The sequence below is a fragment of the Corapipo altera genome, unplaced genomic scaffold (assembly GCF_003945725.1).
Source record: "Corapipo altera isolate COAL_440 unplaced genomic scaffold, ASM394572v1 68, whole genome shotgun sequence".
In the NCBI taxonomy this organism is placed as follows: Eukaryota; Metazoa; Chordata; class Aves; order Passeriformes; family Pipridae; genus Corapipo; species Corapipo altera.
The window spans coordinates 1-23,890 of NW_020884919.1; the positions used below are offsets into that span (position 1 = coordinate 1).

Sequence of the window (23,890 nt, forward strand, 5' to 3'; positions counted from 1 at the left end):
GTAAATCTGAGAAAGGGTGTTGCCTCTGTTCCTGGGTGACTCCAGGACAGGAGCCGGTTTCTTGGGAGTTTCCCTGTTCAGAGTTCAGTGTGCTTTGTCTCGTTGCTTTTTTAATAATACAGGGACTCTGAGAAGATTTCTTCCTCACCTTATTTATTCTCTGATCCTGACTCACCATCAACTGACGCTCTGAAGATTTAGTCAGAGAGTCTGTTGATGCTGCTACCACTGTGCTAAGACATCCCTGGCTTGACTGCATTTTTTAAGTATTTGAGAAACTACTTCTCAACAACTAGTGTTTTTAAGAATAATTTTACTATCTGTTTTCCTTAAAATTGCACATGCTTGTTCAGTGAAATAAGTCTGGTAACTTTTGATTTAGACAATTCATGGCACAAATAAAAATGTATTATTTTGTATGAGAAGCTCATGAGGAAACAACAACAAAAAAAGCCCCCTACCAACTTACAGGAGTTCTTATATTTATACTACCTTACCATAATTGCCGGGCCTTTCCTTAAATTAAGTCTACAGTATGGACTTTTGGAACATACTACAGGTTCTTTAAAGCTGGTGTCTGTCAGAGAGCAGCAAGAGCAGGGCTGCTCTGCAAGAAGGGACAGGCTGGCAGTTGAGGATTATGCAGGCAGGGCTCTTCCTTGCTCCGGCACAGTCCCACAGGATCTGGACCCTGCTGGTCACAGAGTTAGACATCATAACGGAATCTGTCAGGCCCAGGGCCCATCTCTGATATTGTCTGATCAGGAGTGGCAGAAGATGGGAGCTGATGCTGTCCTAGAGGAAAGCTAGAATGTGATACATGGGATCTTGGTAGGAGGGCTGGGCAGGGGCAGGCTGCAGTGTGGGCTGGCTCTGGCAGGGGCTGAAGGGGCCAAGCTGGGCTGAGCTGAGCTGGAGCTCCCTGGCACAGAGGGTGGGTAGTGGTCCCAGCTGAGGCTGCAGGCCTTCAGGTAGAAATGTGATTGAACTCTGAACAGCACTACCCCATTCCCTTAATGCTGCAACTGTGCTGGGTTCCCTGGTGGCTGCGGACTGTTAGTGGGATGTACTTCTCATGTGAAGGTCTCATAGGAACCTCTCAAGAATTTAGGACAGATCCTGAGACACAGCACAAACAGTCCTGTAGTCCCTTGTGATTTCCTTTCCTGCCATGGAGGAGAGACATTTCTCTTCTCTCTTACAGATATGGAGTCTGGAGAGCGGTTAACGTCACCATCAGTCTCCTCTGCTGCAGCTGCTTCCACTCCAGCATCGTCGACACCATCGGGAGCTTCAGAAGGATCCAAAGGTGGCCTTTCCACGGGAGCTGCGACACTGAGTTCCACAATCAGCACATGTGGTAAAAATGACTCAAGTCTATATTGCGGTGTAATTATAGTGTTTGTCAACGTTTGTAATTATTATTACAAGTCAATATAAAACGGTTGCACAGATGCATCAGAGAAAAATGTTTGAGGTATTTTTGTTTTGCCAAGCGACATTCATTTCCTGTGAATACATTTTACATAGTACTTATTTATTGAAGGATTGAAATTAATTAAAAATTGCCTCTTTAAAATGTGAAAAAATTTCAGTTCACAAGGCTGCCTTGAAAGCAAGGATCAGGTAAAGGGTTGATCTAGCAAACTCTATACCACTTTCAGATTAAGATCTAATAATCAGCTTTGTGAATATACATCATGTTCTCAGCATCCAAGCCCCACCCATACTGTATTTTTGTATTTGGATGAATAGTTTCTTATAATGGAACTTGAAAGAGTCTTGGATAGTCTTGACTAGAATGAAACATCTTGTCTTGAATCACAAACATGTATAAAAGATTTCTCCATGCAAGAGTCTAATTTTTTGTGAATGAAACTCATATTTCAACTAAATGATGCCTATGTCATCCCCAGAACAAGAAATGGTAAATAACTCTTCCCTGCTGCTTCTCTCTTCACTTTTGAAGAGATGATCTTTTTTTTTTGAGAATGTTCTTTTTGTTAGCCTGGGGTTTACTGATTCTTATGACATATATTGTAAATAGAAGTTTTTTCATCTTAAATTCATGGTAATCCACTGCTTTCAGAACAAACTTGGTTCTTGCAGTAGAGTGAGCAAAAGTATATTCTACAAATTGAAAAAATCTTCTGCCTTGATAGTACAGAGTGAGTAGATTCCAAGTGCCCTCCTACATCCTGCACGTGTTCATTTGCAGTTGCCCCGGGAAGAAAAGTAGGAACAAGAATGTCTGTGTAGCTAGAGTTATGTCTCACCTGTTTATTTTAATTTCTCTAAAATCAGTCAGAAGAATTCTTGACTAAAACTCTTAATGAATAAATAACGACGTATCATATTTTTCAGTCCTCCACTGCAAATGCAGCTCCAAAAGAATTTTTTGGCTGTGTTCATTAGCCTGTGCTATTTGAATTGGTTCTCAGTGGTGGTCCCCAGAATGTAGCAGGAGTTCATTAGCGTGTGGCTATAAATGTGCAGTTCCACCATGAGGATTTCTGGGACTCCTTTACCTCTCCTTGCTGCTTTTGCTTTGTAGATATTACAGGATGTAATTTTGTATGTCCCGTAACACTGCATGTATATATGACATATGTTTGGTCTCCCAAAATTCAGTAAGACCGAAGAGATGAATCATGTAATAAAGATCCTCAACTGTCAGTTTTGGCCTTCACTAGAAAATCCCAGTACTTCTTCAGTAAAGGACACTGAAAAATTCTATTATCAACCTTTATTTTAAAAAAAGGTTTCATTTCTGTCTGGTGGCTAATGGTCATAAAGACTGATAGTAATTCTCAGGATTCATTTTTTTGATGGTCAGATCCATTGCCTGGCTGCATCTGATGCTTTAGAACATATATATTTTGTCAAAGACACTTTATCTTCCTAAACCCAAGCTGGAATGTAGCTCACTCAGTGCTGTCCCATCAGTTTTATTTCTGAGTATATCTGTTTCTGTGCTGACACAGTGCACTGTGGTTACTGTTGTATCCACTCAGAAAGGGTATAGGCTGTCCTAGAGAAATCCCACAGAGGTGTTTATGCTGTCAGCCAGCCAAAGACTTTTCCTGTGAATGACCCATCACTGAAGTTGTGAGATTCCTGAATGTACAAGCTACTCTGTAGCCAAGGTAGACTAATATTTTAGGCTGTTCCTGAACTGAGGTGTTCTTCACTTCTGTGATATTTAAAAAAACCCCATGAATGTCTGTCCAATCTCAATCTGATAATTAAATTATCTTAAAATTTAAAACTGCATTTCTCTAGTATCTAATAAAATAATTTTTTTAAGAATGAACAATTATTCTTACTAAGAGAAGGTAAAGGCATCTTAATCTATGCATTAGATTAGAGAGATTCTTTTAATTCCAGTTTATCTCTTTATTTTCTTTGCAGCAATCAATAGTCTACTAAGTAGTTTCTGCAATAAATTTGGTTGCATATTCTATCAAGTCCCCACAATACATGGTGAGTTAGGACTGGCAGTCTTTATGCTTTGCCAGGGAGATTAGACTACAAATAAATTATTTTGGCATAATCCCAGGTCAAGGTCAAAAAGACAAAGAACCTGTGTGAAACCATTATGGAATATATCACATACTGTTAGTTTAATTGGTTAATACAGACTAGTTGCTGAATAATTAAAGCATTCTAATCAAGTAAACAGGAACTTTACTTGCTTTCTTCTTGTTCACCCATTGCTGAAAATAAGAAGACACATTGGAAAAGTAAATTGACTTGAGAAAGAAGTTTAAATTCACCCTCACAAGAATGTTAGCAACTTTGAAAGAATATAAATCAACAGCTTTTTCTCATATGAGAACCATAGTTCAGTGTTTTGTGTCTATGAAATTTGCCATGTTATGGATACTTTTTAAAATGCAGCTTAGGGGGTCTGTGCTCTGTGGATATTCATTATATTCTTACCTCCTCAGAGTTAATCATCACCAGTGTTTGTGCCTAAATTATGTATCAACTTTCTCAGTAGTGTGCAGTTTTGTCAATCCCTTTGTAAATTTGTTTTTTTTTTAGTTCAAGTCTAACATCTTTTAGCCTATGGTTTATGAAGGAAAGTTGAAGAATGAGTTGAGTCCTTGTGTGTTTGGTTCTGTGAGAGCATATTTGGAGTTTATTAAAATGCCTTGTGTTTTTGAGGTGCTTTACTGAGATATGCAGTGCTTTTCATTTAAATCAAGAGTTTTTTGATGTTTCTCTATTTGTATGAAGGCTTTTGTTTTTCAAACCAGTGTTGGACCGGGTGATGTTACCTATGTATGTATAAACCATTTCCAGCCTTTTCCATGCTTTACAGCTTTTTACACTGAGAGACTGGTACTAGGAAATCACTCACATAAGTAGTTTGGAATCATGCATACAGGGAGTTAGGAAGACTTACTGGTGTTGGGAGGCATGTAGGATGCAAACTTTGCTACCACTGTAATGATTAAAAGACAACAGAGAGAGGAGGAAAATACACAGTAATTTCTGTCACCCCAAGCAGTTCTCAGATTTGCTGTGTAAGGTGGAATTCCCTTAAATACCACATTATTTTGGTATTTCTGCTGATTGGCACATTGATACTTTGTGTTTATTAAAGTATTTATTCCTTTTTAGCTCTTTTGAAAAGCTTGTATTGCACCATGAAGTTCATTAATATTAACAAAGGCATTCACAGTTATCATTCCTTGTTACTAAGAGACTGGCATTGTTGAAATGCACGTTGCCCTTTGGAGTAACGCTTTCAATCATTATCTGGGCAGTGGCTAGTAGAATTTCAGAAGCTGAGCTCAAAAATATTTAACCTATTTGAAGTAAGGCAAGAATGTTAAGGAGTGAGGTTTAATATGAGTCTTAGTTATGTGGAGCATGTCTGAGGTAAGTTAGTAACTTGAAGAGCAAATTTAATAGGAAAAATTAAGGAACTAATAGAATTAATTGCTAAACAGATTGCTAGTGTTTTCATCCAGTCAGAAAGCGGGAAAATGCCATTACAATTCAATTTATTATTACAAGACTTTGTTTCCATTTTTTCTTTATTTCTTCCATGTTTTTAAATGCGTATTTAAAAATGGATGGCTTCTCTTTTCTGGACACATTAGATAATGGCTTAGGTAGGACACAATGCATCTTTTTATAAGGCCATAGTAATGTGTAATGTAGTGTAAAGTTACCAACTCTTTTTTTTTGTGTGATGAAGAAAGATGGTGAACAATCTCAAAGGATGTTTTAAATCAAAAAGTCTTCAAAGTATTATGAAACCTTGCAATGCAATGTTGCTCATCAGCATCATTAAGAATCACCACTGTTGTCTGTGAGAGGGAAGCATTGTGGAAGAAGATACAGAAATGAGGTTTGGGTTGGTTGTGGTGGGTTTTGAGGGTTTTTTTGGTGATAATTTACAAGCTGATGTTAAAGACATTTGAACTACGTTCAACAAATGTAGAACTGAAATACAGTGCATTCAAACTCAGGTCAAAAGTATAAGGAAATACTGTACACATCACCTGCCATAGTTAGCATCAGTGCAGTTAATGGCAAATGAATTCCTGCTGTTCTGTTGTTCTGGTTATGTATGCTTTTGTATCTGGGAATTCCATGCTTTGTCTTCCATACCCATGTTCAGGCTATCTCAAAAATTGAAGTTTAACTGTGAAACTCCTATGAAGTTTCCTTTATCAGGATTATAGAATTTCTGGTCCTTTGTTTTTTGTCTCTCATCTATATTATTATGAATTCTTGCCTCGTCCTAACTTATGAACACGTGCTGAGTTGCTGTACTGTGCTTGCTCTCTTCTCTTCTGCCCTTTCCCAACCTTCCAGGTGTGCAGCAGCTCAAATAAACTCTCTTTTTACTTCTTTCTGGTCACTTCCTGTTTTCTTTTTCCTTTTCACTTCTTTTCCTTTCTGCATTAGATTCACTCTCCTTACTGTTTAAAGTATGCACAGCTCCACCTATGCTTACGTTTTACCTGTAATTTTTACAGTCCAGTTCATCTAGCTGTGTTGGTTTTTTTCTCTCTTGTATTTATTTTCCGAATGCATATAAATAAAGCTGATAGCTTTAATGCCTTAAGACCAGAGTTGCTGCAGGAAATGTGTGTCATTTGAGAAGTTCCAAACTGTTTTGTTTTACCTCTAGATTTAATAAATCTGCTTGCTTGATATCTATATATGCATATATACGTATATGCAATATACTTACTGAAATATTGAAATACACTGTTGAAACAGCTGAAGTTTGTTTTCGTTTCCTTTGTGGTGCAGAGTGGTGGCGAACAGCAGACACGCACTCTCGTCCCGGGGCAGCTTTTTTCCCACCACTCTTGGGAATTCCACCACTGTTTGCACCTGCTGCACAGAATCATGATCCTGCTTCATTCCACTCGAGAACTACGGGAAAAAGTAGTCGGAGCAGTACAGACAAAGGTAATGGCTGCAATTGTAGAGGGAATAATCATGTTGAACTTCTGCACATGCAGAAGTTGGAATTTGAGCTTTACCTTTGATCATTCTTCCCACTTGTAAACAGTTCTATAAAAATTGATCCCGTTAGCTAAGCATGAGGCATACAGGTGTGAGCTTTCAATAACAAAATATTCTTTTGCTAATATTTCCCTCCCTCTTCTTCCTTAGATAGTGTGTCTGTGACTGAGTAGTAGGGAAAGGTTTTCTTCTAAAGTTTGCAGTTTCTTTAGGAGGCCTTGCAGAGTGACTCCTGTTCCTGTACACATCTGAAGTAGGCACCAGACCTTGTTTGTGGGGAGCACGGAGGGAGAGATTGCTGTGGCTGCAGGGTATTGCTGAAAAGAGCCCCAGGACAGCACGTTCTTGCAGTTCAGTATTTATGTGGTATTGCACGCCTTTGGAAGATGTGAGATACGTTGGTTTGGTGTTTGATAGTAGGTCTGCTCAGCTTAGAGGAGAAGAGGCTGAGGATGACCTCATTGCTGTCTGTGGCTTCCTCATGATGGGGGTGGAGAAGGAGGTGCTGGGTCTCAGCTCTCAGGTGTCTGGTGAGAGGACACAAAATGGTATAAAGCTGCAGTGGAGAGTTCATGTGGGTGTTGGAAAACGCTCACAGAGAGGGTGAACAGGCTCATTTGGACAGAGCTCTTAGATCTGTGGTTTAACTTTTAAGTTGTCCTGTGTGGAGTCAGGAGTTGGACTTGATGGTCCTGACGGGTCCCTTCCAACTCAGCATATTCTATGATTCTATGACTTGAAAGTGGACAATTTCAGATTTTTTTCTCCCCTTCCCCCCACCCCACATCTCTTACAGCATTAATTGTGTTTGTCCTTTAAATCGTGGGTGTTCTGTATGTTTAAACTAACTCCAAATTGAAGTGACACTTGGATAACAAATTTTTGGTATATGTGGGGAGTAACCTGTAAGTTGTCTAGTATGTTGTTATGTGTTTATGGAAACTAGGTTAGTGTGACTGGAGCATCTCAAAGAAAGTATCTGCTACTTCAGATTTATTTTAAGTGTCACTTTGTGAATCTGTCATCTTCAGGTGTAAATGGATCACTGAATGGGAGCAGTACCACTGCAGTGTCTGCTGTCTGCACGTCTGTGCTCTCCACGAGCATTGCAACGTCAGCAGGACAAGGGAAAGCTGTGACCTCAGGAGCAGGAGGGCGCAAATACAACCAGGAGCAAAGCAAAGTTCAGCTTCTGGACACCAGGGCTGACAAAATCAAAGATAAGGTAAATACACAGAAAGAAAGATTCAGACAAAAATTGACAGAAGTGTTCTGCAAACAGTAGCATTTTTAAGCATTCTTTCTGAGTGCAAAATGTTTTGGGTTCTTCCTCTCTTTGCCTGTTTTTATTTTTTTTTCTTTTGAAATTTCAGTCAGCATGCTTGTCAGCATTGCTGTGTTCTCCTTTGTGCAACCATTTGTCTTGAAGTGTAAATTCTGTATGATTGATAGACTTTCTTTTGATGTGGGCACCAATTTTAGACTCCAGTTTCACTTGATTAAATACTGAGTTGCTGTAAGATGGACTAGATGGACAAGTAGCTTTCTTGAGAGTGTTTTGCTCTGTATCTTAACATTTAGGTTTTCTGTCTGGAGCAGATAAGTTTCAGGTTCTCAACGGTTTTGTTTCCTAGTTCTATTTGTAAATTTTCTAATACTGAAGTGGAGGTGGTTCTTCCTAGTCTTACTCGACATTTGTAATGTTGACATTTGTAACTTATTTCCTCTGAAACTTAGAGGTAATTGGTATTTGTAAATGAAATGATTTGAACAAGCTTTCCAATGAAAACATAGAAAATACTCTAAATGAGAATTCCATCATGAGGAGGATTAACACACTCCACCACCACCCCTCCCCAAAAAATCTGTATTTTTATTTCAGTGTGCTAGAATGAAACCATGGCAGGAATTGAAGTCAGAGGAATAAGTAAGGGGGCATATGAGAGTATTTTTTGCTGGGCTTTGTACAAATGATGTTACATTTCTAAATTTCAAATATAACAGCTCTTGCCTCTTCTTCTAAAAGGTATGGTTTATTTTAAAACATTTTAGCTATACTTCTCTAAATGTTCCTTTCTTTAGGATTTTGTTTTGTTAGTATTCATCTTCTGACTTTCTCAATCATCTCCTTAGTTGTAGTTTCCTTTTGAGGATGGTATCTAAAAAAATGTAAAAATAAATTTTTAGTTTGTTTTTTTTTAAAGAAGGCAAAGCTGATCCAAACTGCTTTTTACAGTTGATGAAAATCTAAAGAGTTACTTCTTGTGCAATGTTTTCTTCCTGAATTGAATTCTAACCCTGTTGTCCTACCATCTTGGGGAATCCTCAAGTGCAGTCTGATAGTAACTTGTATTCTCTGAATTTTTTTGCCTGTAGTGTTTGAAAAACAACTTCTCAGTTGATAGAAGCATTGATCGTCAAAGTTGTAGTTATAAGTTCTCATCCAGTTTCTTTTGTCTTGTGTGTGTGTGTGATGATTCAAAGGGTTGTACGTAACAGTGATAAACCAAAACTGTGTCCGAAAAGTGACTTTAACACTGTGTGGGATCCTCAGTCATCACGGTATGTTTGTGGCCTATCATGGTATGTCAGTGTTGGAGATAGATGTCATTGTGATGCTCTGATACACTATCCTGACTAGGCCTTAATTTGATGTATTGCTTTGAAATGTAGTGATGCCAACTGTGTGTGGTCAGAAGAATACTGCAGTGGAACTTTGTGACCAGTTTTTAATTTTCATCATCTTCTGAAACACTTTCTCTTTTAAGGGCAGCAGATCACCGTAGTCCAAAGTCTCACTGTTCTTTGTTCCAAAGATTATGTGTAATAATAAGATTATGTTACAAATTAAAGCTGAACCATTAACAGAATTCATCTTTCTGGTAGAAGCCTAGAAAAAAAGCAATGGAAAGCTCTAGTAACAGTGACAGTGATTCGGGCTCCTCTTCAGACACCTCAAGTGAAGGCATAAGTAGCAGTGACTCGGATGACCTAGAGGAGGATGAAGAGGAGGAGGAGGACCAGAGTGCTGAAGAGAGTGAAGATGATGAATCTGATTCTGAAAACGAAGCACACCACAAAAGCAAGAACAAGGTAGGTGTAACACCCCACCCTGCTGCTCACAGCCCTGTCACTACAGGCTGTTTGTGACAAACTGACTGTTCCCATCTGTGAGAAAATAGCAAGCAATATTTAACTGCACGTTAATAAATGCTAAGAATACTCTTTTTAGGTTTACTTCAGAGTTTTCTGTTTATGGGTTTTTTTTGCTTCCTTTGTGTGTGAGCATGTCTATGTATTGCTGTTCTTTACAGGCTAGGAGTTTAAGAGCTGGTAGACTCTTACGTTTGTTGTTAAATAGGAAATACAAAAAAATTAAGTACTGTGTGTTAATAGTGCATTGGAAATATATCTTTATGGATATTGCTTCAGCAGTTGCTTTTTTCCTGCTAGAATGGTTACTTTCCCCGGTAGGTAGCAGAATGAGAAGATTTGAATTTTTTTGTGTCCTGTTAGGTTTACAGTCAAAAATACATTTAAGAACAACCATGATTTAATACTCCTTCTCTAGTAAGCATTGTCTGCGCATGCTGAAACTATCTGGGGGAAAAAACCTAACTGAACAATAAATATATTACAAGACTGATTTTAAAATTATTATTGTTGATTCTCTGCCTAGAATAGTATAATTGTTTCATGGAGGCTGATCATATGCGTTGTTTTTATCAAAGGATTTTTAACTTCTATAGTGAACAGTCAAAAATACGTATTTTGCAGGTGCTAATGCATAGTGATGTAACAGATACGAAAACTGACGGACAAAAGACACATGAAAAGTCTCAAGAAAAAAGAACACACCAGCAGATACCTCTTGTGTCTGATTCCCAGACTCACTCATCATTCCAGTCCCAGCAGAAGCAGCCTCAGGTTTTGTCACAGCAGCTTCCGTTTATTTTCCAAAGCTCTCAGGCAAAGGAGGAATCTGTGAACAAACACACAAGTGTAATACAGTCTACAGGATTGGTTCCTAATGTGAAACCTTTGTCTTTGGTACATCAAGCCAAAAAGGAAACCTATTTAAAACTCATAGTTCCTTCCCCTGATCTACTCAAAGCAGGGAATAAAAATACCTCTGAAGAATCTCTCTCTTTGACCAGCGATGTCAGATCAAAACGGGTGAGTGAATGTTTTGATTATTTGTGGTCTGTGTTACTTGCTTAACAAGATGGAACATTGTGCTGTCAAGCTCTTTTAAATACAATGTGTTAAAATTATAAGTGTGTATTTTTTCATAATCATGAAGTTTTTATGTGCTTTTAAAGTTAATCTGGATTTCTGAATGGTGTAAATTAATTAGGTTATGTGGGTCGTGCATCTCTTAAGGACAATGTACAGCTAAAATCAGTATCAAAATAAGGAAGGTACTTATGGGTAAATTGTGTGGCCTGGATATTTTTCCTGTGCTTCTAGTTTCAGTGAGAATGTTGATTTAATGCTTCACATATCTAGTATTGTAAGCACAGTTTCACTTCAAGTTGGATAGTTTTAAGTCAAAGTAATTAAAATTACCTGTATAATTATGATTTTAAAAAAAGAAGCTGAAAACCTTTCTTAAAAAAATACTCCATGTAACCTTGAGTTTCATTTGCTCTTTAAAGACAGATTTTTACATGCTGATAGCTATTAAAAATCAGTAGGGCTATTTCCATAGATTTCTTAGAGTCCCAGCTTGGGTTTGGGTTTGAAGATGCCTAAAGACCATCCAGTCCCATCCCCTGCCATGGGCAGGGACACCTTCCACTAGCCCAGGTGCTCTTTAGCTGGTGATCCTCATTTAGTGGTTTGATTTCTCTAAAAGGTGTACTGGAGGTGTGCATTGTGTGAATATTTATTTTGGAGGTTTTCATAATTTCAGATTCAGTTTTGAATGTTAGTAAGTTCAAGAATGTATAACGCTTGACTTTGTTTTTAAAAATTGATTGAAAATATACCATCTTTATCCATTTTATTATGTTTTCTATCAAAGATGATGTGGGTTTTTTTTCTTTGTAAGAATCTTTAGACTAAAGACAGTGTAAGCTTTACATGCATTTCTGAGCCACTGCTGATTAAGTTTTACCTGGCAAACCTTGAAGAACTACTTTTTCAGTTAAAAAATTAGTATATCACAGCACTTACGACTAATGCCTTCCCCCTACCCCTGTTTATTTTTTTAATAAAATTTTTCTATGCCAAGAGTCTTCTGTTAGCTTTCTGCTAGTATTGTGGCTATTAGTGTTTAAAAATGCATTACCTTGCGCTTTTAAATGAAAAAATTTTTAAAGGTAGTTTTACATTCGCTAATGATATTATTATATACAGAAATAAGTAGTAAGTGGGGGTTTTCCTATGCTGGTACACAAGAGTAGTCTCTTTCTAAAAATTACTGTTTTCAAGAGACTTAATATATTTATGAAAGTCACTGTCTAGAGCAATATAGCATGTGAGAAATATTCCCTACGTAATTTGGATCAACTTAGTCTTGATTTCAATTTGTCTTTTCCTACTTGATTTACAGTGAAAATCATGCAAGATTTGTGTAACTTGTGGTTACTCATCTCTTCTGTGGTAGCCTGCTTTTGACGTACTGAAAATAGCTTAGCAGATGTTTATAATTTCCTAGTGTTCACCTGCCTGAATACTAAAGAAAACCAAACAAACACCTCCACATTTTATTCCTGTCTTCTTATTTCTTTAGGAACAATATAAACAGACATTCCCAGCAACACAGCTAAAGAAACAGGAATCATCTAAGAACCTGAAGAAGGTTATCGCAGCTTTGTCAAGCCCCAAATCAACATCAAGTTCACCAGCTCATCAAAAACTGACATCCTTGGAAAACAACCATTCTAACCCATTCCTGACAAATGCACTTTTAGGTAATCACCAACCCAATGGAGTTATTCAGAGCGTCATCCAGGAGGCTCCTCTTGCACTCACTACGAAACCGAAACCCCAGACCAAGAGCAATGAAAGTGTAGCCATTTCTAGTAGTGCCCCCTTTTCTTTGCCAGTAAACTTGAGTGCATGTGGGAAAAAACCAGCTGGTAATCGGACACCTGTTATGCCCTCTACCTCTCCTGTGTTACCTGGTTCAGGAAAGGATAAACCAGTCAGCAATAATGCAGTAAATGCAGTAAAACCACAACACCGCCTCCATGCTGCAAAACTGGTGGTGGAGCAGTTCAGAGGGGTAGACTCAGATGCCCCCAGCAGTAAAGACTCTGACGACTCAAATGATGATGACGACGATGATGAAGATGAAGATGAGGACGATGAAGATGATGATTCTGATGATAGCCAATCAGGTGGTTTAACCTTTTTAATAGGAAAAGCAAAAAGTTTATTTTTTGAGTTTTGAAAACATGTATTTCCCACTGTATTTTAAAATAGGGGTAGGAAATATTTGGCCATCATGGCCCACACTGTCCTACCTATATCCTTGAAATGAGCACATCTTCCCATCCCCATTATATCACACCCAAAATCATGTTTGGAGTGTTTTGATACTTGGTCAGCTGTCCTAGTAAGGTGGCTCCACAGCCTTCTGGAAAGGCTGTCAGAGTCCTGCCTTCCACGTAAGTCACCTGGCCTGTAGCTCATGTCCTGCTGATGTGACAAGGTGCTCAGGATGGGCTGCAAATTGTCTGGTTGGTGGTTAATGATTCTGGCAGGTAGAGCTTAGCTGCAAAACAGGCTTCCCTAACCAGAGAGGGACTAAACAAAGGCCTTCAAATTATCAAGAGTGGCAAGAAAAGCGTGTTTCTACGCCTCATTCAGGAGCACAGTAGTCCATGAGCAAGAACTTGGACAGTTCTAAGGGCTGCAGTCCAGACTATTATTTTAAAGGCTCTTAAACAAGAGCAAAGACTGTTTTAAAGAGTTGATTGTATTCACAGTTACTCCTTTCTCCCCTGTGAGCTGATATCCCTTGGGTCCAGTCTCCACCTTCATTATTCTCTTTCCCTCTCATCCGCATACCCTGTACAAATCTTTTTCTCTCACAGCTGTAGCCCATCTTTAGTTCCTTACCCTGTGTATCCTTGGTTGTAACTGTTCCTTTGCCCAGATTGCCATACTTCCAATTCTGACACCTCAGCCTGTACCCAGTTCTGTTGTTTTCTTCCTCTTCACGGTGGATTTCACACCCTGTGAAATGCCCTTCTTGGGATGGTGCCCAGCTATTGCCTGGTTAACAGAATGATTTAGCTATAGCTCATTCTGGGGTGAACAGTCTCTTAAAACACTGCAGCTTCTGTCACTCATCTCTTCCCATTCAAAAGAACAGTGCATTATTATGCAGAATTACTTTATGCTGTCATAATTGTAGTAATTGTAAAGTTTCGGTAGTTAATTATAACCTTCTATTTATACTCAGGAGGTGTTATTAAAAACATATATAATAAGACTTTTCAAGTCTTATATATAGTGACTTTTCAAGTGTTAGAACTTTAATGTACTTTCCAGTAGTTATCAAGTCATAATGTGCCTTTTGCCACACTTTTTTTTAAACAGAGTCTGACAGTAATTCTGAGTCAGATACAGAAGGGTCTGAGGAGGAAGATGATGAGGATGATAAAGACCAAGATGAATCGGATACAGACACTGAGGGAGAAAAAACTCCACTGAAACTGAATAAAACGTCATCCTCTGTGAAGAGCTCTTCCATTGGTCTTGCAGCTCATTCCACCCCGCTCAATCTCCAAGTAGCAAAGTCCCCCAGCTCGGCTCCAGCTGCCTTATGTCCCGAGTCGCAGCCGGCGGTGTTCCTCGGGACAGCGCCCGCCGCCCTCCCGCCAAGTGCCCACTGTGGTATCTCCATGTCTCTCTTATAGTACCTGTATCAGCTGAGGTGCATGTGTTGTAAAAGGAGTTGCAGTAGTAGTCCAGGTGCTGATATCAAGTGATACCTCAAGAAGGAAGGTTTTTACCATAGGAACAATGATTCAGTGAACAACCTCCCCAGGGATGTGTCAGAGGCCCCCTCACTGGATATTTTCAGGTGCCAGTTGGTCAGGGGACAAGATAGTCTCAGCCAGGTTCCCTTTCCCATGAAAGGTTGAACCAAATGTCTTTTGACACTTTGTCCCTTCCAACCTCAGCTCAACTGAGTGACCCTGTGATTGTTTCATGGGTGTTTCATGTGACATTAAAGTGAGTCAGCAGAATTGCAGGTTCTCCAGACTAGAACATTACACTTAGACCAGGACATTTTAGCTCATGTAATTATTTGACAAAAGGTAGCATGAAATAGCCAGAGTCCATATTTATTACATTAAAACTCTTCGTTATTTCCCATGGATTAGAAGTAGTCCAAATTGTTAACTTACAAAGTTCAGGGATCTGTGTTAATTTATGATGCTTTGAAAAGACTGATAGCAGATTTTTGTCTGTTTACAGGGGTGGGAGGTAGAATATATTAGTTTTGTGTCCTTGTTTTAGATGTAATAGTACTCACCTAAGAATCACCTAATAAGAATCACCATAACACACCAAGATAAGTTTGTGTCCATTTTACCTAGAGTTGGTCAGTCACTGAAGAGGTCTTGTGGTCTCTTTGCTGTGTTGTTTTGCATTGGACAGCTCATTTTTCATGTCACTTGTGTTCGCAAGAGAAGCCTCCCTCTGTCCCTCCCTCCCTCCCTCCCTCCCTCCCTCCCCTGTGACCATCTGCAGTAACGCAGTATTCGGGCTGGGGAGGTTGAGTGCAGACCTGTGCCTAAAGCTTGGCACTCAAGCACAGGCAGCTCCTCAGTGCTTATCTAGAGGACTCTTTGCACTACCTGGAAGCAGCTGCTGGCATCTCACCTGGAGCTGTGCCCTGGCCTGGTGTGACACTCCCGACTGTAGGAGCTTGGAACCAGGGCTTCAGTTTGATAATGGAACTCGCTCAGATCCATTCCCAGGGAAGACATGTGGCACATTTTTGACACAAGGTCCAAACTATCTTTTTGAGAAGTGCATCTTCCAGAAGTTGTTCTGTGTACATAGTTCATGTCCTACAGCTGTCTGAGAGGCCTGAGAAAAGGACCAGCCTTTGACTCACACTAAAAACTCCACATTTGATAATTGTCTCTGTGATATTATTGATTCAGTCTCTTCACTAGCACCAAACACAACATCTGTTTGTACTTGGAAAAGCTGAAATAGTCCTGAAAATTTTCTGCATTTGGCAGGTAACTGCTGTCTATACACAGTACTCTAAGAAGACTGAACCTATTAGAATGTATGGATCTCTAAAGTAGAGTGTTTTCATTTGCATCTTCTATACTGAAAAAAATCATGTATAGTCTAGTCTAGAAAAAGGGGTGTGCAAGGAATTATTTTAGCAATACACGAGAGCACCAAGCAAAGCAAGTCGTTAAGTTTAGAATAGTTAGGTTTTTCTGTTCACAATTCCAGAGAAAGAGGTTACAGGAAACTTAGAGGAAAATGTATTTCAAAAGGAGAACAGCTGCAGTGATTTTTCTTGATAATTGAGGTACATAATGCCTAGAATGAAACAAATTATTTATCTTTTGTTTTGGGGATACAAACATAAAAGGTACATTTTAGGAATGTTTTCATTTTGTAAGTTCTGTTAGGTGTTAATCAGAAATTCTCTTTCAGGTATTTCGAAAAGACGAAGAGTAGCAGATGAACGGGAGCTGCGTGTTCCTCTCGAATATGGGTAGGTCGTGTATGTACTTGCCTTGCCTTAAAGGGAGATAATACCTTCAAAAGTCAGTTAGTAAAGAAATGACAATTGAAAAATTTTTGAGGCTGAATAATAAGGAAAGGGCTTCAACAATTTAAATTTCCGACTTCAGTGACTGGGTTAACATATCTTGTGTGTTAATTTTTGTGCATTAAATTTGCTATTTTGCAAACATGACCTGTCTCTTAGCAGTTTTGCCACTGGAAATTAATCCTGATTGCTAGATCTGAGTTGTTATAGACTCCAAATAACTCCCTGAAGTATAGTTCTAAGCCATTTAAAATCTGGTAATATGTAAGTAGCTTGATATAAGTAAATCCATATATACAGTCGGTTTGGATAATCTACATAATAAAATTTTCTGATTCTGTCTGATTTGTGATACTCTAGTCACATTCTCCTCTTTTCTTTTTTTTTTGTATAATTCTTAAGTTGACATGAATTACTTTTTTAAAAGTGTGTTGTTGTATGCAACTATTTCATATTACTCTAGCTGGCAAAGAGAAACCCGAATCAGAAACTTTGGTGGTCGTCTTCAAGGAGAAGTAGCATATTTTGCACCTTGTGGAAAGAAGCTGAGACAGTATCCTGAAGTAGTAAAGGTACATTCATTTTTTAACTTCTCTGTTCTAATGCTACTAAGCATGCCTGCAATTAAAAAGTGCGTTTTTTTTCTCTCCAGTAACAATAATTATTTCCTGTGATATGAGGCGTAATGTATCTCGGTCTGTTACTGATTTGAACTCTTATAAATGCATATCCCTTTGACAGAATGTGCAAAACATTACACTCACAAAGTTAGCTGTACGTCAAAGCTGGGTTGTAATTATTTACAAGCTGAAGTGGAAAAATATGTGATTTTTTCAGTATCTCAGCAGAAATGGAATAATGGATATCTCAAGGGACAATTTCAGCTTCAGTGCAAAAATAGGAGTGGGTGACTTCTATGAAGCCAGAGATGGACCGCAGGTATCCACTTTTTAAAAAGTAAAGTCTTTGATCCAAGGAGCATTAACTTAAGTGTAGGTGAAGTAATTTTTGCTACAATCTGAAGCCTGTTGTTAGCTAATTATTTCTAAAACTTGTGCGTGTTTCTTTAATAATACTGAGATTGAGATGCTGAGAGCTGGACCCAAGGCAGTGTTGAAAGCTGTTCCCTTCAGTGCTTTTGTTTGGAGGGAGCAGGAATTCACACTCTTTAATGATCAGCTCTGATCCTGGATTGGGGTGGTACAGAAACTCTGAGCTACCTATTCTATCTTAGTGTGTAGATATTCCTGACTTAAACCTTTATGTCTTCCTTTATTGTGGACAAGCTCTATCAATAGTAGTTTATATGTATGTGTTAAATCCCACTCTTCTCATGTGTTCATGTGCATGATTTATATATGTGTATGTGTGTTTGTATATATGTGTAAAATGCATGTTTATATGCAAGTGTGTTCTTTATCAAGAACCCTGACTGAGACTTATGGAAAGGAATGCAGGGCTATCCCAGCTACGCTTTACAGTGGTAGTAGACTGTGTGTAGATAAACCACACAAGGATAAGTAAAACTAGAAGTTTAGGGAAATTGTGTGACTGTGTTTGTACCATGCTGTGTTACTGTATTTTGGCCATGTTGCCATTTCTTCAGGATGCACACCAAAGTTTTTGGACTTCTGTCAGTGAATATATTTGCTTCTTTAAAAGAAAAGCATTCTGAACATGTTACTAGCTCTCAACAAGCCTTGAATTCAGGCTCTAGTTAAGCTTTATGTCCTTGTGATACCATGTAGAAATATGTAATGTTTGCATGGTATAAATTTGGAAGCATTAAAGACTGAGTTCACAGTAAGCCGCTACTTCTAGGTGGTGCTTACTGATTCCTGGCTTACAGGGTAAAACACTGCTAAACTTGTTTTGTGTTTGGCCTTCAGAAAACAGCAGTTACGAGTTCCTGTAGTTGTGAACTTCATTTCGTACCTGCATTGCTTGAGTGAAATAATTCTTTGTACTGTGAACATAATATATCTGCTCACTTTTTACCCTGTTACTTTTTTTGTGTCTCTTGCCCGTATTACTTCATTAGTGTTGTCCCCTTCTCTAGTTATCTGTTTCTTCTCCCTTTAGTTCATGAGTTGAACTGTGATCTATAAAACTTGAGAGCGAAGGCAGTGAGAGGGGCAGATTTCTACTGGCAGGGCTGGCAGGGTGAACGTTAAGTTGCTGCACATAAACTGTAGTTTCTACTGATGGAGTTTGTGCTAGGTTCTACTGAGACTTGGGTAAACAAAGGAAAAGGTTTTTTTTAGAAAAAGAGACTGAGGGCAGCTGTGTCAGCTGTGCTAAAATGTCTTTACATTTTATGTATGAATGAAAAGTTTATAATGTAAACGTAGGAGCTGCACTCAGGCTGATAATATGCACCCAGTAAAACAGTATGTGATACTGGTACTTCATGAAAAGAATTTGCACCTTTTTTACTGCAGTTTTTTGAATTGTCCAGCTTCAAAATAATATGCGACAATCATATCTTCATGGATATCTGGAGGTGATTCCAGAAATTTTATATCTGCATTTGTGGAGTTTTGATTATTCTGTACAGCCTTTTGTGGTTATTCTTCCTTTTCTTTGTTTTATATTTCTGTCACCTTTCGAGATATGCAGTATCCAGAGGGATGGGGTAAGTTTCAGAGAACTCTAAGATGGAACAAGATGTGAAGAAAATTATCTTAAGGCTAAATCAGTTATACTGAAGAATTACCTACAGCAAGCCAAAAATATGTGGATTACCTGCTTCTGATAGTGCCTGTGTTTGTTACTCGTGGTATGCAAGCAACCAGATATTACAGGTTCAAAGAGCAATTAAATGCTGTAACAGAGAAGCAGATCTGGCAGAAGTGCACCATGAAAGAGTAGGGTTAGAAGAACATTTGAAGTTTGGTGAAGTGGTGGTGGCAAATGTGAAAATTCAGTGACAGGACCTGGAAGCTTTAAACTGCTGTGATTTAGAAAGATTATTACTGTGAATGTGATTTGGGGTGCTAAAGAGGACACGGGTCCTCATGAGTTTAGGTAATATGGATAGGAGTGTTTGTCCTATTCTGAGTTCTGCAATTCATTTTAGAAAGCTTTGTTGTTAATTTTTCCTCGCAAATCTAATCTGAAATCATTGTAGATTTTTGCTTCATGTAAAGTGCCTATGGTTTTGTTCATTATTTTGGGTAGCAGGATTTGAGCTTGATTCTGCTTCCGCATGTACTTGTCTGGTGCCTTTTTGGCAAATGTCCTGATTCAGCACGGTGTTGCAGTACATGGTAGATGCTCAAAGGTGAGAAATTGAATGCAGTTCTTGTTTTGATTCGTTTCAGCAATAAAATACAACATTTCACAGTGTAATTCCCATTATTTCTCTAATGTTTGAGTGGCAAAGCTTAGATTTTATGGAGACCTGTGATTCTCCTATATTAGGGCTCAACCCCCATATTTTTCTTTATAATATTGAAAATCCACACAGAGTATTAGATTGTACATTTTTTTAATAGAAGTGGATTTTGAGTTAGATTTTAAAAGATGTCTGAGCACAAAATGTAGATGGTCAGTCACCTCTTGCTTAACCCTTAATGGCTTTGTTCTGGACTATTTTTGTCTTGTCCTCTCTTAAACTTGTGGAAAGTTGTGAATGCACAATGTCCTTTGTCAGGACATTAAACAGTCTTCTCCCCATTCCCTGAAACACCTGCTCCTTTTGCTTATTGAACTTGCTACTACCTTCATTTGACAGCCTCTAGTTTCTCTTTTAGGTGGCATTAGGAAAATGTAATACACGTAATACATGGTCTCTGGCACTGACGATCTTGTAGACCTCTTACCTTCCTTTTCTGTGTATTTATTATCATTAGTGTCAGTAACCCCAGAACATACAAATACAGAGCAAGAGCGATTTCCATTGCAGGTTCTAAAGTACTTCTTGAATTATGGCTACTTCTCCTTTCCTCTGATTCCTGTTTTGCCTCCCCTCTCCTGGCATCTTTTATGGAATAAGATTTTCTAGGCTGGAAGTTGGTGTAGGTGAAGCTACCTCAGTAAACTGAACCTGTGATAAATTGTAATTCAAGTACCAGGCAGGGAAGTCGAAGTTACACCTGAGTAATACTCTTAAAAGATAGTAAGAGAACTTTGTTTAAGTGTTAGAGGTAAATATTTTGGATTGCAAAGTCCTTAGGGGTGATGCATGATGCTGTACACAGTAATGACAGGTCATGGTTCTGAGCAGCACATTTTCAGAACATAACTAATAACAAAGCCCTTTGAAATGTCTGCAGACCAAGTGTGACATGTACTCTTGAGATGGTCTTAACTGGGAGTATTGAGGCTTCAAAAAAGGTATCTTTGCAAATACTGATAACTCCCTTGAAACCTGAATGTTTCGTTAGCAAAGTAATGCTTTTTCTGAAGTTATGTTAAACCTTTGTAACTGTGAAGAGTGAGCAGAACTAATTAAAGACACATTGCCAGAATAAGCAAAAATCATTTATGTTATGGTACAGCAGATTTGATGTTAATGTTTATGTACATATAAATATGAAAACTTAAACATTCCAAATGTATTTTTTCTGAACTGATATTTAATGAGTTTCTAAGTTACCAACTTTAGCAGGCATTTTTGAAATCTTCTACAGATCTTTTTAAGGCAAGTTATGGAGAAGTCCCAAAGGATACTTAGCTTACATATTTTTCCCTGCGTTTCTCAAAAACTTGGGGAAATGGTAAAAGATGTGACAATTTTTAAATATGGATGTTCAGTCAAACAGGATCAGCTAGACTGCGCTGTTTTACTCAGTAGGGGCAATAAACTACTTTTCAGTAATCAATTAATGTAAAACTGTGAGGATTAACTTGGGTATTTTTATGAACAAAGTATTTCAGTAGCTTCTTTTGTGATTCCACAAAATACTCTGGTAAGAACAGTGAGAGCAAGGGTGGAATGTACTGCTGCATACTTTATTTAGTCAGAGAATAAATATATCTGTATCTGAATTTTTAGTTCAGATACATGGGTACTTAAAAGTTACAAACATTGATTGCTTCAAGTTGGCACAGAAATAGTTTTACAATGGATGAGGAGAGAACTGAATTGTACTAAAACTTCAAGATTGAAATGTGTCTGTTTTTTCAGCTCAGTTGTTGAGATCTACGCCACTTGAAAGCAGTATTTGAAAATACATTACTGCATTTGCTTGTTATGTATGTCGGAATTTCTGTAAACACTCAGTTGAAAGAAAGCAACTCGGCTTGACACATTTTTTCATTCATGTTGAGCAGTAGATTATGTGAAAGCAGAATAGTTGGTTTTGAGTTCACGAAATAAGAATCCATTTTACCTTTTAAAAAGGGTTGAGCAATTTGACTTGATCAGAAATAATTAAAAATAACATAGTAATGGCATACCTACTAGGAAATAACTTTGTATGTCATTGAATATCTTCAAAATCTTTCATAGTGGTAGAATTTACAAAGTTCTGAGTGATAGCCTCTCAATATATAGCTTCTGTGCATCATCAAAGCGTCGTCCTACCCAAACAGTACATCACAGTTCTCTCATATTTTCTATCTATAACTTACTGGGGGGGGAGATCTCTTGCTGTTTGTGTTCTCAAGTGTCTTAGAATTATTTGTCTTTTTTTTTGAATCTGTGTTTATAATACCTCTCTGTGAAATGTGTTGATTAAAAGGGTGTGCAGTGGTGTCTTCTGAAAGAAGAGGAGGTCGTTCCCCGGATCAGAGCGATGGAAGGGCGTAGAGGACGACCACCAAACCCAGACAGACAGCACTCCAGGGAGGAGTCACGGACGAGGCGCCGCAAGGGCCGACCGCCGAACGTTGGCAGCACGGAATTCCTGGACAACGCCGATGCAAAGCTTTTGAGAAAGCTCCAGGCTCAAGGTAAGAAATGTCTTACTGTTTTCACAAACAGAGGGTATTAGGATATAGAGAGTTAATGCTTTTCCTGAGGAAGAGTGATGTGTTTCACCAGGATATGAGTATACAGCATTTGTTTTGGGAAACTCAGTACATGCTTTTATTGAAGGATTTTTTGAGATCAGTAAACGTGTGCAGGTTTTAAAGGAAGAAGTGAGCTTTAAGGTCCCTTCCAACCCAAACCATTCTATGATTATTGTCCTCGTACTGTGGCATGAGAGTCTTACTACTTTGGGGTTATCATTTGATACTAAGAATTCTAGTTTCTTTGATTTCTTTTTAGATTCTTAGCTTGTTTTAGAAGTCCTTAAATTTTGCTCAATACTGTACATTCTAGTTGAATGGAAGTACATGTGTACTGTTTTGTCGTCCCTGTTTTTTGTAGTGTTTCCCATTGGTCCTTTTCAGGTGCATGGTGAACATTAACCACATCCTCCTCGTGGATTGTGCCAATTTAAACCAAGTGATCTTCTGTATCTCTTGGCCTTTCCATAGCTCATAGTTTAAGTTCTTGTCTATGACATAAATTCTAATATCCAGCTACAGATTCTGTTTCAGTTAAGGTGTAACTGCTTCTTCTGTGTGCTTTCCCCATGAAAGCGTGAAGGTTTCCCTGTTGTCATTTGCCTGTTTACACTACTCTTGGTATCTACAGTATCATCTGACCTATACAGGGATTTTCTATATGTTTTCTATATGTTTGCCTGGGTCTTAGTCACTGCACAAGAAGCTGTATTTTGGGGAACGCTGTCAGAGAGGTCCTGGACCTCTTGAAAAGGAAGCTGAATTCAACTTCCGGAAAATCCTTTCTACAGCTGGCTTTTATCAGCATGTCCATAAGCAGTTAATTCAAATTTCAGCAATACTATCATGTAGGGTAGCTTCAAGTGGTTACTAATTAGCATAAGAGTGGCTAGATTTAGGTAGCCACAGGAAAGAGAGGTGTGACCCAGATGAGTGTGCCCTCCCTGCCTTGTTAAAAAAGAATTAGATAATTACATGGGGGGACTTCCAAGGAAAACAGCAATTCCATCTTTCTGAATAAAAGGTTGATATAGTACTTTTGAAAAAATGTTTTTGCTTTAGAAAGAGAGAAGGAAATGGTTTTAAAATGCTGCAGCATTATTGGCCTGATTCTGTCACTTAATAGACAATTCTTTTCTTCCAAAAATAGTATTTTATTTTATGTGGAAAATATCTGTGTTTACACTATGTTTTTACACTGTTGATGTAGTTACTGATACATGAGATGCCACTAAAGGTAGTTACTAGTGAAATTTTGTAAAAGTCAGCATGTACAAAAGAAATTCACTGTTTGCTCTGTCTTTACAACATACAAATGCCTGGAACATGGACTGTATCTTTATTGTTGGACAGCACTGTTTTTATGAACTTAATATTTTCTTTTTGTAACAGAAATAGCCAGGCAAGCAGCACAAATAAAGCTACTTAGGAAACTTCAGAAGCAAGAACAAGCACGAGCTGCCAAGGAAGCAAAAAAACAGCAAGGTAAGTATTACTTGTGGAAGTTTGTGCATGTTAGTGGATTATTTTGAAAAGCATTAATTAAAAGTAACCTGTCTCTTGTCATGTTCTGCTGATATTAATTCATTTGCTTTTGTTTGTTAGCTATTATGGCAGCTGAAGAAAAGCGAAAGCAAAAGGAGCAGATAAAGATAATGAAGCAGCAGG

At 38.3% G+C, this 23,890-nt stretch overlaps 1 protein-coding gene across 1 annotated transcript in view; it reads left to right on the forward strand.

Moving 5' to 3' along the window:
- Positions 1-467: 467 nt before the first annotated feature.
- Positions 468-23,890, forward strand: part of BAZ2B (bromodomain adjacent to zinc finger domain 2B) — a 55,310-nt gene continuing 31,887 nt past the window's right edge. The window contains 14 exon segments of the mRNA XM_027656230.1: positions 468-473; positions 1,181-1,360; positions 6,280-6,441; positions 7,530-7,723; positions 9,385-9,591; positions 10,276-10,674; positions 12,236-12,845; positions 14,053-14,349; positions 16,147-16,207; positions 16,728-16,836; positions 17,102-17,203; positions 21,952-22,162; positions 23,615-23,707; positions 23,828-23,889. Of these exon segments, the coding sequence (XP_027512031.1) occupies positions 1,207-1,360; positions 6,280-6,441; positions 7,530-7,723; positions 9,385-9,591; positions 10,276-10,674; positions 12,236-12,845; positions 14,053-14,349; positions 16,147-16,207; positions 16,728-16,836; positions 17,102-17,203; positions 21,952-22,162; positions 23,615-23,707; positions 23,828-23,889 (2,661 nt within the window). The 5' untranslated portion in view covers positions 468-473; positions 1,181-1,206.